The sequence below is a fragment of the Onychostoma macrolepis genome, chromosome 24, assembly GCF_012432095.1.
Source record: "Onychostoma macrolepis isolate SWU-2019 chromosome 24, ASM1243209v1, whole genome shotgun sequence".
Classification (NCBI taxonomy): Eukaryota; Metazoa; Chordata; class Actinopteri; order Cypriniformes; family Cyprinidae; genus Onychostoma; species Onychostoma macrolepis.
In genome coordinates, this window is record NC_081178.1 from 2,563,736 (window position 1) to 2,579,972 (window position 16,237).

Genomic DNA, 16,237 nt, shown 5'->3' on the forward strand with positions numbered 1-16,237 from the left:
AAGGGTCACGTGATCCCCCCTCCAGAGAGGATTTTGATGGTGCTATAGCTAACGGTATCAAGCTAGCACTAAAAGAGCAGCAAAGCACTTTGGATTCGGTTGTGGCCTCGACAGTAAGAGATGCGGTAGACTCTGTACTGACCCTAGCATTGCGTGACCTGCGTGCGGACATACAAGCGACCAACAATTCTGTTAAAGAGCTAAGAGCGGAGCTTAAGGCACTAGCTAGTGCGGCGAAACAGACACGTGACCGGGTCGATTCTGTTCAAGCAGCTGCACGTGAGGATAGGAGGACAGTCACGGACTTAAGAAATCAGCTGGAGCAACTCACCGAGAAGATGACGGATATTAAGGATAGGAGCAGGAGAAATAACGTGCGGCTGGTGGGGTTGCTGGAGGGGGCAGAAGGCTCCGATGCAGCTGGTTTCCTCAGAGCTAATCTTGCCAAGTGGATCCCTTCCCTGAAAGGCCGTGACATCGAGATTGACCGGGACCATCGCGTGTATGACAGAAGGAAAAACTCAGATCGGCCGCACACTCTCATCTTCCGTGTGCTAAAATGGCATGACAGATTGCCAATCCTGAAAGGTGCTTGGCGGGCATATCCGGTGAAATGCACGCAGGACAATGTCACGCTACTATTTTTTCCCGACTTTAGTCCAGCCACAACTACCAGGAGAAAGAGCTTTAATCCAGTCTTGAAGAAGATGACAGCACCTGGTCTCCAGCCCTTCCTCACCTATCCGGCGGTGATTAAACTACGGCACAAAGGTGAGCAGATGATGTCCGACTCTCCTCAGAAAGCGGAGGATTTTATCAGCTCCCTGTCACAGATGAAGACATATGCTGTGGCTCTACAAGCAACGGGAAAACAGCGGCCACCATCTCTTTGGCCCAGCGAGAGGAACTTAATGACCGGGATGGAGGCGAGTCCAGCTGAGATATTTCTCCTCCTGGGATATTGTTCCTATTTATCCGGCACAGCTGTCTTTTTTTTTTTTGGAGGGGTCCAATGGAGAGTAGGTTTAATTACAATAATTTTTGGCTACGTGGGCCTTCTGGGGGACATGTCTTGCGTTGAAGTGGACCGGTCATCACCATTTTTGTTGCTCAATCAGGCCTACGTTCTCGGTACTGTGCAGTTTGAGTTGTTTCTTAGTTATTTGTTGTTTCAGTTTCTGTGTTGCTTTTATTTTTCACAACATATATTCATACTTTTATTTACTTTACCTTATTTCTAAAAGGATTTTTCATCTAGTTGGTTTGGTATCTAGAATGCACACCAGCGTTTACATGTTATTTGCAGAATAGGAGTGCTTTTGGTTTTCTTCATTTACTGAATACAGTTTTAGGATTATGAATATTCAATGCATACTCTAAATATTTTATCACTGAATGTGAATGGCCTAAATTCTGCTGTGAAACATACTTGTGAATATTTATATCGAAAATCGATGATACAAGATACAAGAGACACATTTAAAACAATCTGACGTGGCACGTTTCCAGAATAAGTATTATAAATTGGCAGCCTTCTTCTGCGCTCTTAATAAAATTAAGGAGGTGCTTATCCTTGTTAACAGGAAGTTACATTTAACAATTGAACACATCGGAAGTGATGAGGAGGGTAGATTTGTTTTTATCCGTTGCAAAATACAAAATAATAGGTTAGCATTGGTCTCTATTTACGGTCCGAATGAGACAGACAGTGAATTCTTTACAAATGTTTCCAAAACATTACTTGAGCAGACTGATTGCCCTCTAGTGGTGGGTGGTGATTTTAATGCTGTCGTAAATCCTGTTTTGGATAAATCTCAATCTGATACAACAGCCAATCCATCTTCTAAATTACTGAATAAATTTATCACGGAGCTCAACTTAATCGATCTTTGGAGAATTCAGAATACTAAATCTAAGGACTTCACTTTTTTTCTAATAGACATAAGACTTTCTCTAGGATAGACTACATATTTCTCAGCCCATCTTTAATTTTGTCTAATTCCTCCATCTCTATATTACCAATTTTATTATCTGATCATTCTGCTGTGTTATGCAATATTCCTCTTTCCGATAATAAAGCCAAATCCCCTAGATGGCGCTTTAACATATCATTATTAAGTAATCAGACTTTCATTACTTTTCTAAAAGAATATATAAAGGAATTTCTTGAAATTAATATGCCCTCTGATGTGGATCCTCAAATACTGTGGGAAACGACTAAGTGTGCCATACAAGGTTTCTGTATATCTTTCTCTTCTACTCTTGCCAAAGCGAAAATTCACCAGTTTACAAAATTAGAAAATAAAATCCAATCATTACAAAACCTACAAAAACAACATTTTAGTAAGCAACAGGCTACACAGCTGTCTTCTTTAAAAAAAGAATATGATTTACTTTCACACTCAAAGGCAGAATTTATTTTACATAGGACTAGGCAAAAATATTATTTCGAGTCAGAGAGACCTAGTCACCTGTTGACCCTTAGGTTGAAAGAATGCGAGTCTAAGGCATATATTAGCGCAATAAAATCATTGGATGATCAGGTCACCATGAACCCTGCGGCAATTAACAACATATTAAAGGTTTTTCAAATCTGTATAAAGCTGAAACAGATTTTGATGAACCAATTTGTAAGCAGTATTTAGATAAATTGGAACTGCCTCAAATCTCACAGATGGATAAAGAATCTTTGGAGGCCCCATTAAGTTTGGAGGAGCTCCACGTCTCTCTAAAAAACCTTCAAAAGGGCAAATCTCCGGGTCTAGATGGTCTCCCCCCTGAATTATATTTAGAAACTTGGGATTTGGTAGGGACACTTATGCTTAATTCATTTAGTTTTGTAAATGAACATGGTGTATTTCATAGAGATCAAAACATCATTGATATCATTACTTCTTAAAAAAGGGAAAGATCCATTGATCAAGGAGGACCAAACCGGTTTTATCAAGGGGCGCAATGCGTCTAACAATATACGTTGACTCTTTCATATTCTTGACTTTGCAGACTCCCACCCGACCCCTTGTGCGGTCTTTTCACTTGATGCAGAAAAAGCCTTTGACAGGCTAGAGTGGAATTATATGTGGGCAGTTCTGCAATGTTTCGGCTTCAGTGAACATTTCATTTCTATGATTAAGACATTATACCACTCACCTGCAGCATCAGTCTTGACTGGTAATGTTATCCTTTACAGCAGGGAACGAGGCAGGGATGTCCGCTTTCCCGCTTATTATTTTGCTTATCTCTTGAACCCTTAGCACAAGCCATCAGGAAATCTGAAGTATTGATTAAGATTCATGATCATAATCATAGTATTTCATTGTACGCTGATGATATTATTCTATATTTAGATCACTTTGATGATTCAGTCTCTAGTATAATTAAGGAATTTGATCATTTTAGTGCCTAAAAAGATTGTGGAGTACTCGGTTTAAACATTTGTTATGTTATGCTCTGTTGTGAATAAAATATTGGCTCATGTGATTTGAAGCTCTTTTAGTGTTCATTTTATTCAAATTTAAAAACCATCCCAACATTTCTGGAATTCTGGTTGTAAAAACATGCAGGTTTCACATGCATCATCTGCTGTAACCCGTACACAGATTTACATAGAGATGATTTGCATTGCAGCACAAGCTTCAGGAGATTTTATAGCTCTGAGTTTGAACTCTGAGAATCTGAACCAACAGCAACCATGAGCTTCATCACCATCTTCATCTGGATCTTCACTAGCTGCTGTTTCACAGGTGAAGAAATAAACACACTCTATTCTAACTGATCGTCTGTTCTTAAAAATTGTCCTTCAACACGTATAATTCTAAATGTTTTTATTTTATTTTTTTCTTAATGTAGAATCAAGAGGTGAAATGACAATCACACAGACGCCTGCAGTGAAACCTGTTCATCCAGGAGACACAGTTACCTTGTCCTGTAAAACCAGCCCTGAAGTCCACTATGGCTGGGGTTCTCAGCCTCTATCCTGGTACTTACAGAAACCTGGAGAGGCTCCTAAACTCCTGATTTATCTAATTAACGTCCTCCAGTCAGGAACTCCATCTAGATTCAGTGGCAGTGGATCTGGGAGTGATTTCACTCTGACCATCAGTGGAGTCCAGACTGAAGATGCTGGACATTATTACTGTATGAGTTACCATTGCCGAACTAATTCTCATGATGTTTGTAAGGGTGATTCAATATTCACACAGTGATTACGAATCGTACAAAAACCTCCGTCAGTCAGAGTCACGGTGACTGAACTGATCCTGCAGCTGCTCAAACACTATCACGCACTCAACAGTGCAGATTTTCAGTTTTTAAATATAATATACTGTATAGCATTAAGCATTCATATCACACTAAAAATACTTCAATGAATCTATAACACTCTTAATCTTATTAAATTTATCTAATATTATATCTGTGATGTTCATAATTTGGCCACATGTTCTTGTTTCATCATGAATCTGCAGGTGTTTTCATGCTCCATTTAGTGAAGATTATTTATAAAGTGTGAGCTAAAGCTCTGATCCAATGAAACACCTGAAACAAAAATGACACAGAAGAACTCAAATACAATTTTTTTTTATTGACTTAACTATTAAAATCACGACTGAATGATAAAGCACACATATAGTCTTGTACGAAGCACAGAAAGCGGAGCAGCTGCAGATGAGAGCGACTGAAGCTGGATGTGGAGAATGAAGGAGTCGCTCATGTGCTGTTAGTCTCCATGTGAGACATGAGTGAGAAGAGCAGCAGATCTACTCTGAACACTGCTGTCTCGTCACGTGTCCAGTGAGCGCAGGCTGGCCGCTCCGTGTGGCCTCACAGCTCACTGAGACGCTCTCCATCCACTCCTGCTCAGAGAGAGTCAGGCTGCTGCTCCAGCTGTACAGACCGTCCTTCTCCAGGAGCCCAGCGCTGCTCTCCTGAGACCTGCTGCTCCCGTCCACCTTCCAGCTCAGGCTCCAGTCTGACGGGAAGCCCTTGCTGGCCACACACACCAGTGTCGCTGTCTTCTTTGAGGAGATCTCTGCACTGGAGGGCGGCAGGACGCTCACTTTAGGACGAGTGACGCCTGACAAACACACAACACTCAACTCAGTCAAGAAGAAAGCATTTCTCTCCTCTCAGATTCAGAAAAAATATATGAACAATTAATACAGTGATAGTTTTATTAGTCATTTTTACAATATTAAACTGCAAGCCACCTGAATTAACTTTTACAAAGCCTGTGATCGGCAAAGCAATGGACATTTGGTGAAATATATTGATTTAAAGAGTCATTTTCATTATCAATTTCATTGTTAGCCACTTTTATTAAAAGAATAAAAAATCAGATGTGAATAAACGTAGTATCTGCAGGAATTCATTACGATTTTTAATGGCAGCATGAGAAAACTGGATACAAAAATTTGTTTTAAAAAACATTAAATGTTACTTTTATATTACGTCTACAATAAATTATTAACTTAATAACAAATGTTATATTTGTTAATAACAAATATAACAAAAATACAATTAAGCAACCAGAATTTCCAGTTGGAAAATATCTGCCAGCTTAGCGTAAAATTCAACACTAATCTGAAAATTTAAGTAAAATTAAATTAAAGTGGTGCCAAAATGACAAACTAATGTACATTTTATTTCATTGTGCCTTTTTAACCATTTAGAATTGAATTATCAATGAGGAAAAAAAGAGCTGAAGCTCTGAAAAGTCATAAAATCAATTTACTAAGAAATAACAGATATGATTATAGTTCACAGATGCCAAGACGATGAAAACCATCATTACAAGGTTGATTGCCAAACATTCAATGTGAACTAAAAATAAAATTAAAATATATAAATAAGCGAAAACACAGATCATTTCTAGAGAGCAACAAAGTGTTTAACAGTCAGTTGTTGTATTAATAATATTAAATGATGATTTACTTACTGCCAACATCCAGTTTGGTGCCGCTGCCGAAAGTGACCCACAGTGATACAAACTAATAGAGCAGCTGAACAAAAACCTCCTGAACGCTTCACTAACTGCACAAACACACATCAACTGAGTCTCCAACAAACACATCCACTCACAGCACAAACTACCTTCATTTACTTCATCTGCTTTATGCAGTCTGTGTTATTACTAAAGCATGAACATGAATTTATGGAAAAAAAATAACATTTTACTGTATATGATGTGTGACGTGACACCATCAAACTCAGTTGATTCAGTGATTGACAGAGACTCGTGTGATGATCCTCATGTCTGTAAAAACCTGCAGAAACATCCATGGATTTGACATTAAATTTATGAATTAACAGTCATGTTTCCATCCAACTACAGTTAAAAATATTCTCAGAGTCTCACAGGAGAGAGTCAGGATCATATACTAAAGTTGGCCTTGAAGATTTATTCAGAAGTGAATGATCTGATAGAATTTATAACAGTTTGGCTATTAGAAGATCAAATATTGAAAGATTAATTAGTAATTGTATTTTGTGTCTGTTAATGAGCGCCTGTCTTCAGGTAAATGATCTGGAGTGTGTTTGCATATTGATCAGATGCTTCAGTGCTCTGAGAGTGTTTATAGTGCTGTGAGTTTAACACTTCATCACTGACACACACAACAATCTTCATCAACATGACCTTCATCATCATCTTCATCTGGACTCTCACAGCGTTTGCTCAAGGTTTGTAGAGCACAAGTTTGATATCAATTCATTTCTTCAAGAATATTGTCAAAGTTTTGAGTTGATTTTCTTCTTGTTGTGTTTCAGAGTGTAGAGGACAGATCACCGTCACTCAGAGTCCCTCAACGACAGCAGCTCGACCAGAAGAAACAGTCAAAATCAACTGTAAAACCAGCAGTGATGTGTACAGCGATAGTGCGGGGATGATTATTTATTCTGGTACTTACAGAAACCCGGAGAAGCTCCTAAACTCCTGATTAGTTATGTAAAAATGCTTGAGTCAGGAACTCCATCTAGATTCAGTGGCAGTGGATCTAACAGTGATTTCACTCTGACCATCAGTGGAGTCCAGACTGAAGATGCTGGACATTATTACTGTCAGAGTTTTCACAGTGGTCCAGTGTTCACACAGTGATAAAGAGTCGTACAAAAACCTCCGTCAGTCAGAGTCACAGAGACTGAACTGATCCTGCAGCTGCTCAAACACTATCACTCACTACTGACACACAGAGACAAACACAGCAACTACACATGAGCTCAGAACTGAGTTAGGAGTCAAATCAGCTCCATTAAGCCCAAATCACACTGCACGACTTTAGCTATAAGATCACTGGATGTCACAATGTGCGACATGGATCTAATAAACTTGGCTACGATGAGTGTAGACTGTACGATGATGACACATATTGACTCGTACGATACAACCCTCGTTTCTATAGAAGAATAAAACGTCATCAGCATGCGCTAGTGGTAAACAAAGAGCATGATAAATCACTTTAGCAACTGTAGTTTTCATGTGTGCTGAGAAAAGAAGTGGAAGCGGAGAAAGAGGAAGGGATAAGAGCTTGAGGTAAGCAGTTTTATGTTTTTGATTTCATGTCACATTTTTATAGTTTGGTCAGTAAACGTGGATCATAACAGCAAACACACTGTGTGATGATCATGCTGTGGGACGGACTGGGAGTAAAAAACGGCCCTGGATTTTCTCCCAAATAGGTCCACCACAACTACAAACAGCCGCTACTATCTCACAATATTACAGCAATCAATGTATTGCATTTATGGCAAATAACATCACAAAACCCATGCTGACCCTGCTGGAAAAAACAATAGAAACCATCACAGAAATTCTAATGGTTTCCACTACAAATGCTATTACAAACATTACAAACCATCAACTTTTAATCATTAAAACCATTAAATAATGGTTTCTTGTAGTGTTTTTTGTTCCATTAGGATTTAGTGGTTTTAACAATAATAATATTTAACAACAATAATAGGCAACCAATTACCAGTAGAGACCAAGAGTGTCCATTACAATTTCTATGAAAACCAATACAATTTCCATTATAACCAGTAAAAGCATTACAAATTCTATTGATGGTTTCTATTTTTATTTTTTATTTATTTATTTTTTTCAGCTAGGGATTGAAATAAATGTATTATTATATGAACTTAAATACTTGAAATCTACATAAAAAGAGCAGAAAGCAAAAATGTATATGACATAATAATAAACATAAAATCTAGAAACCTGAAACTACATTCTTCAATTTGAGTATTCATATGTGTGTGTGTGTGTGTTAATCGGAGAAATCACCTTATAGGCTACTTCACTCTATTTTCTAACTCAATATCTCTCAAGTGTAACCCGTTGTAGAATCGCTGCTGTCTCTTTATGAATGAATGGAATATTCATGCCAGACAATGCAGAGTAATAAATAGTAGTGGACGTTCGGACGAGGGTTGTCTTGGGACTTTACTATAGTGCTACAGACCACATGCTGTTTATAGTGAGAGAGACGGACATAAATAACCTGACGTAACTGTTCACTTTTTTTATTTTTGCTTCTCCCAACTACCTTTATCTTCATGTTTTTTGCTTGTCATCACGAGCCCCTCTCCTTTGCATCAGTTTCGGTTTATTATAAGCAAAAATAGATTGTGTCCCCTTTTGTCGGCTGTCAGCGTCACTTAATTAGACACTTTTCCTGTGACAGACAGGTTTGACACAATTATGCTCTGGTTTTGAGATGAATTGATATCAAATCAATCCAAAAACACACAAATGTTTTCTCTGTTACAGTTTGGTAGTTTTTGTGTTTTGTTTTTCTAGATTGTACTACAATCATACTGATAAATGTGCCTTAAGAAACTACCTCTCAAACTTCATAACTGTCTCATCACTGCATGAGCAGAAGTGAAACTGTTCAGTTCAGAGCGTTGAAGCGATCAAACAGTGAAACTGTGAGTTTGGTGTAAATCAGATTTGCATTGACAGCTTTAGTGATTCTGATGGTCTCAGAATAGAGCAGCTCCGTCTCCAGAGACCATGTTCAAACCCCAAGAGCTTCAGTTCACATTTACTGCTAAACGCAGCTGTTCTCAACTATTACAATCCATCAACAGCAGCTGAAACTTTAGTGAAGGAAGGACACACTGATCAATGATGCAGTCGAACACAAATGTAAGGCGTTCAGAAGCTTTATTGAATGAACAGCAATGGCAGCAGATTGAAAGACTGCTTGAGTATTGAGCTGTAAATCACGTGACTGCTGTGAATCCTGCTGCTCTTCACTGGAGAAACATCAGCACTGGAGCTCTTGAGGAACGAGGTCTCTTGAGCAGCTCCGTCATGTGTTACTCTGCAGACGAAGCGCTGTGCGTCTTCCCAGCGTGCTTTGCTGAGGCTCAGGACGCTGCTGCGGCTGTAGCGTCCGTCCCGCTCGCTCTCTGCGCTGGTCTGAACCCCCTCGGTGACCTCTGACCGTCCAGCGTCCAGCTCACCTGCGCCCCCTGTGGAGAGTAAGAGCTGAGCAGGCAGAGCAGTGCGGCTGAGTCTCCAGAGATCTGCAGAGAAGAGGGAGGCAGCAGAGACACGGAGGGCTTCACTGCGGGACCAGCTGAAACACACAAACACACACAAAACTCACTTCTTCACATCTGCAGCTACAATCTTCACTGCAGCAGACGTGATAATGCAGACAAAATCACAATCACTTCATCTTTACTGTAACTCCACATCACTGCTGCCATTCATATAACACAAATATCCTGAATTAAGATTGAAAATATGTCCAGTTAAATCAATATTCAGTATTACTCAGTATTACTATTGTGTACTTTTAAATATAAATCTGTTCTCTGAAGCAGACATTATATACAGCAAATCATACAGTAATTAGATCTTTTCATAATAAGGTACAGTTTAATCTCAAGCTGATTTTAAAAACATAGTCCACATGCAGATTCATGATTCATATATTTAGAAAACTAATTTAAATATTGGATTTTGAAGATATTAAGAGACTCACAATCATAAATATTAATAAAAATGTTCAAATTATGAATTTTTAATTTTTTTCTGTCTGATAATGACGCCTACAAAATTAGAATTATTTTGTCTGTATCATTAAACATTTTGTATCATGCACTTCAAAGACTCTTAATTTTTAAATGTACCAGTAATTGTGGAATAATTGTGGAGTATTTTCAGAAGTAATTGAATGTCAGAAAATATTGCATACTATATATTAAAAATCAATGAAATGTTACAAATAATAACATCTGAAATTACTCATGTAAAATGAAAATATTTTTAAAACAATACGAAATATGCCTTGAAATGAAAAAAAAAATAATGTCATGACATCTCTGAATTCAATAATGAAATGCCTTTAACTGAAAATTGAGAAAATTGAGTGTTTTAATCTTATCATTATACATTACTGACACTCTATTCTCCAATTTGATACTGTTAAGTGCTTTGACACAATCTGTATTGTTAAAAGCGTTATATAAATAAAGATGACTTGACTTGACGTATCTTTGAATATAAATATATATTTGAACAAAAGCAGACAAGTTTTAATAAACGATGAAACAGTTAAATTCATCTTAAATATATTGCAATTAATATTTTTTCACTTTAACATATATATTTTTTGAATTTTTAAATTTTGTTGCTAAATGCTTGCTTAAATCATCTAAAAAAAAAACATTACATTTTAATGATAGAATTGAAGAGACTTACTGATCGTCAGTTTAGTTCCTCCACCAAAGTGTACCACAGTGCTTCATTCTAGTGAAAGCGTCGTACAAAAACCTCCGTCACACTCAAATAAACACAAACTCCAGCAGAGAAAGAGAGAAACACACTCACACACACACATACACAGACACACACACACACACACACTCACACACTGATATGAGACTCAACATCAGCTCTTATCATCACACATGGATTATTGGACTGAAGTGACTTTCACAAAAGAATCTTTATCATCTCTAAATGTTTCTTGATGCATGAAAACTAGGAATTAAATCTAAATAGATAATATAATCACACTCTGTATTGATCACATTTCACTTCTTAATTTGGGGTTTCTAAATGATAATTTTTAATTCTTTTTTATGACCTTTGACCTCTCATGGAGTTCACAGTGACAAACTTGTTTCTTTTAGTGATTCAACTCTGCTATTTCATAGCAAATGATAATGAATATAATTTATTGTAAGATCAATAAATGGAAGAATTAACAATGATATAAAAATTAATGTGAAAATTAAAGATCAGATTTCCCAACAGGTGCTGTTCACCATCAAAAAACAACATATGCATATCACCATATTTATTTAAATTTATTTTATAAAGATTCGTGAAAAGTGAACATGTTTTATATCATGTGTAATGTGACACAATCAAACTCAGTTGATTCGGTGATTGACAGAGACACGTGATGATCCTCACATCTGTTAAAAACCTGCAGAAACATCCATGGATTTGACATAAAATGTATATGAATTAACAGTCATGTTTCTATCCAGCTACCAGAGGTGGAAAGTAACTAATTACAAATACTTTCATTACAGTACTTGCGAACATTTTAAAAAATGTTCTACTCTCTTGAGTATAATTAAATTGTGGTGCTTTTACTTTTACTTGAGTAGAATAAAATTAAAGTATTCAACTTCACTACATTTATTTTTCACCAAAAGTACAAAGTACAAATTTTTTTTTAAAAATTGCCAAAGAAGGCGCCGATGGAGAAACAGAGCGAGCCGCGTTTGACAGGCACTTTAACAGCCAATAACAGAGAGGTCTGACTCGGGTGCAAAACCAATCAAAACTGCCAGTTCAGCTGCGGGGGCGGGGCGTCCGTTTGCTTTGACCGTCAATCAACGGCGTTGTCGTTTTAAATCAGCATCTAGTGTTTCCGTATTTTAGTGAATGTGAGCTATGCTCTGATTTTAAATCGTAATTTTGTCAGCTCCTGAAATGGGTCATACCTGATATTACCAGAGCACACAGCAGTATGAGTCATAATATTTTTCAGTACTTTTAGTTGTACTCAAGTAAATTATTCCTTAAGTAGCAATATTTTTACTTAAGTACAATTTCTCAGTACTCTTTCCAGCACTGCCAACTACAGTCAAAAATATTATCAAAGTCTTGACAGGAGAGAGTCATAATAATATACTAATGTTGGTTTTGTAGAATTATTAATTCAATTTTATGATCTGATACAATTCACAACAGTTTAGCTATTAGAAGATCAAATGTTAAAAAAAAAAAAAAAATTTCTCGCATCAGTAACTGTATTTTGTGTCTGTTAATGAGCGACTGTCTTCAGGTAAATGATCTGGAGTGTGTTTGCATATTGATCAGATGCTTCAGTGCTCTGAGAGTGTTTATAGTGCTGTGAGTTTAACACTTCATCACTGACACACACAACAATCTTCATCAACATGACCTTCATCATCATCTTCATCTGGACTCTCACAGCGTTTGCTCAAGGTTTGTGGAGCACGAGTTTGATATCAATTCATTTCTTCAAGTATATTGTCAAAGTTTTGAGTTGATTTTCTTCTTGTTGTGTTTCAGAGTGTAGAGGACAGATCACCGTCACTCAGAGTCCCTCAACGACAGCAGCTCGACCAGAAGAAACAGTCAAAATCAACTGTAAAACCAGCACAGATGTTCACTCTGTTGCAGGAGGGTTTGCATTTATAACTACTTCAATTACTTACTTTTTTAGCTGGTACTTACACAAACCTGGAGAAGCTCCTAAACGCCTGATATATAGTACAACAGACCGTCACAGTGGAACTCCATCTAGATTCAGTGGCAAGAGTTCATCTGCAAGAGATTTCACTCTGACCATCAGTGGAGTCCAGACTGAAGATGCTGGACATTATTACTGTCAGAGTTACCACATCAGTGGTGGTAAAGCTGTGTTCACACAGTGATAAAGAGTCGTACAAAAACCTCCGTCAGTCAGAGTCACAGAGACTGAACTGATCCTGCAGCTGCTCAAACACTATCACTCACTACTGACACACAGAGACAAACACAGCAACTACACATGAGCTCAGAACTGAGTTAGGAGTCAAATCAGCTCCATTAGACTGAGATCTGTCCTGTGACAGACGGGTTTGACTCAGAATCAGAGAAAACAGTATGTAAACTGATATCAAACAGACAATAATGGCACCATATGTTGTTTTGTTTTTGTAAGTTAATGTACATTACACTGTAAAATCATTGTGTATCAGCAGTAACAAAGATGTTGTGAACCTTTTTCAAGAAATTGCTTAATCTCAAGCTGATAATGAATTTATTACTCCTCCTCTGCACCAATCAGAAGGCTGCAGTGATGATTATGATCAGCTGTGATGTTGAGTTTAATGCTGCATTCACGTGCTATCAGAATTATCATAAAACAAGCTTCCTAGTCGGAAATTGGACATGAATGGCCTTAGAGAGACCTTATATGGCCAATTTCGGCCTAGGAAACTCGTATTTACAATAATTCTGATAGCACGTGAATGCAGCATTAATTGCAGTGTTCTGTGATGAGCAGCAGAGTTTTGAAGTATACTATATATAGCTATAGCTGCTGTCAGGCTGTTGAATGTGTTTCTCTCTTGAGTCTTGATTATTGTTCATTGTCTTTTTTTTTTTCTTTTGTCTGAATGTTTTGCTTTTCCGGGTTTGAGTCTGTTGTGACTCAGAATCAAACACTCATGTAGTTGGTTTTGTGTGACTAATTGAGTTACATTTCTTTTTGGTTTTCTTTAGCAGTGCATTGTTGTTGAATTCTGAAAAACAGTCATTAACAGCCACATGTTCTTGTTTCATCATGAATCTGCAGATGTTTTCATGCTCCAGTGAGTGGTTTATTTATTAAATGTGAGCTGAAGCTTTGATCCAATAAAAGACCTGAAATGAAAATGATACAAATGCACTCAAGTTTTATTTTAAAATGTAAGTTAAAAATTGTATTTTATTGAATGAAAAAAAAAAAAAAAATCAATAAAATGCAAAAAGCAGAGCACACTCTTTTCTCTGTATGTACACTAATAATAAAAAATAATAATAATAATTCCTTACATTTATATAGCGCTTTTCTAGGCACTCAAAGCGCTTTATATTGTGGGGGGGGGGGTCTCCTCATCCACCACCAGTGTGCAGCATCCACCTGGATGATAGTCCAGCCATAGTGCGCCAGACCAGCACATTAAACCAACTTAAACCTGTTCACTGCTGCAGTGTTTGCATAGAGAGTGTGTTTTACATGAGCAACACACGCTTCAGTGCTCTGCATGTGTTTATAACTCTGACAAACATCAAACATGATCAACAACTGTTTTCACTCAAACTGAACCTACAACCAACGAAAATGACTTTCATCATCATATTGATCTGGACGCTGACTGTATTATGTCGAGGTTTGTGTCAGTAAAGATTACATGTGTTGTAATTTTTTATGTTACGAAGATATATGTTTGTAAAAGTGTTTGTGATTTCTAAAATTTCTCATTTGACAGAATCTATTGGGCAGGTGACAGTGACTCAGACTCCCTCAGTGCTGCTCGCTCAAACTGGACGATCAGTCACTGTAACCTGTACATTTAACAGTGATGCAGACTGCTGTCACAACGGAAACCATTTTCTTAACTGGTACCTACAGAAACCTGGAGAAGCAACTAAATTCCTGATTTATGCAACAAGCACCCTCCAGTCAGGAACTCCATCTAGATTCAGCGGCAGCAGATCATCTGGGAGAGATTTCACTCTGACCATCAGTGGAGTCCAGACTGAAGATGCTGGACATTATTACTGTCAGAGTGTACATGTCATCAACAGTAAAAATGTGTTCACACAGTGATAAAGAGTCGTACAAAAACCTCCGTCAGTCAGAGTCACAGAGACTGAACTGATCCTGCAGCTGCTCAAACACTATCACTCACTCAACAAATTAAATGAAATATAAAACCTTCATTGAGCTTTTCATGTCATAAATATCTAAATTAATCTTTAACTCTCTATCTTATTAAATTAAACTTAAACTATATCTGTGAGGTTAATAATTTGGCCGCATGTTCTTGTTTCATCATGAATCAGGTGTTTTCATGCTCCACTGAGTGAAGTTTATTTATTAAATGTGAGCTAAAACTCTGATCCAATGAAAGACCCCCTAAAAATGGCATAAAGGGACTCATGAGGACATAAAGCTACAATTTTATTTTATTTATTGAGTGAATTTGAATAAAGTCAGACATTTACTCTTGTATGAAGCACAGAAAGCAGAGCAGCTGCAGATGAGAGCGACTGAAGCTGGATGTGGAGAATGAAGGAGTCGCTCATGTGCTGTTAGTCTCCATGTGAGACATGAGTGAGAAGAGCAGCAGATCTACTCTGAACACTGCTGTCTCGTCACGTGTCCAGTGAGCGCAGGCTGGCCGCTCCGTGTGGCCTCACAGCTCACTGAGACGCTCTCCATCCACTCCTGCTCAGAGAGAGTCAGGCTGCTGCTCCAGCTGTACAGACCGTCCTTCTCCAGGAGCCCAGCGCTGCTCTCCTGAGACCTGCTGCTCCCGTCCACCTTCCAGCTCAGGCTCCAGTCTGACGGGAAGCCCTTGCTGGCCACACACACCAGTGTCGCTGTCTTCTTTGAGGAGATCTCTGCACTGGAGGGCGGCAGGACGCTCACTTTAGGACGAGTGACGCCTGACAAACACACAACACTCAACTCAGTCAAGAAGAAAGCATTTCTCTCCTTTCAGATTCAGAAAAATATATGAACAATTAATACAGTGATAGTTTTATTAGTCATTTTTACAACATTAAACTGTAAGTCATCTGAATTAATTTTTACAAAACCTGTGATCAGCAAAGCAATGAAAGTTTGGTGAAATATATTGATTTGAAGACTAGCTTACATAATCAACTTCAATATTAGTCTATTTTATTAAAAGCATCAAAGATCAGCTATGAATAAACAATAAATGCAGGAATTATTTACAATTGTTGACGATAGCATGAGAAAATTGGGTAAATATGTTTGAAAAAGTAAAAAAAAAAAAAAAAACTGAAAATATAACTTTTATCTGGCATGTCTACTATAAATTATTAACCTGTCAAATATTAACAAAAATACAATTAAGCAACTAGAATTTCCCATTTGGAAATATCTACAGGCTCTGTATACTCAATAAATCAACACATTAATATAAAAACTTAAGTTTAATTACTGTCTTAAATTTTCAAGTT

General features: G+C 37.5%; 1 pseudogene and 4 gene segments (V, D, J or C); 3 read left to right on the forward strand and 2 right to left on the reverse strand.

The window, feature by feature from the left end:
• Positions 1-4,595: 4,595 nt before the first annotated feature.
• Positions 4,596-6,096, reverse strand: LOC131532813 (Ig lambda chain C region-like). The segment is given in 3 exon segments: positions 4,596-5,074; positions 5,936-5,987; positions 6,091-6,096. Coding segments are annotated over 3 exon segments (375 nt in total).
• A 498-nt stretch (positions 6,097-6,594) lies between these two features.
• Positions 6,595-7,247, forward strand: LOC131533801 (immunoglobulin kappa variable 4-1-like; annotated as a pseudogene).
• Positions 7,248-12,394: 5,147 nt separating this feature from the next.
• On the forward strand, positions 12,395-13,913 carry LOC131533782 (Ig kappa chain V region 3547-like). The segment is given in 2 exon segments: positions 12,395-12,478; positions 12,566-13,913. Coding segments are annotated over 2 exon segments (414 nt in total).
• Positions 13,914-14,342: 429 nt separating this feature from the next.
• LOC131533789 (immunoglobulin kappa variable 1-39-like) lies at positions 14,343-14,925 on the forward strand. The segment is given in 2 exon segments: positions 14,343-14,412; positions 14,512-14,925. Coding segments are annotated over 2 exon segments (390 nt in total).
• Positions 14,926-15,232: 307 nt separating this feature from the next.
• Positions 15,233-16,237, reverse strand: part of LOC131532814 (Ig lambda chain C region-like) — a 93,538-nt gene continuing 92,533 nt past the window's right edge. The window contains 1 exon segment of the C gene segment in view: positions 15,233-15,743. Within this exon segment, the coding sequence occupies positions 15,378-15,743 (366 nt within the window).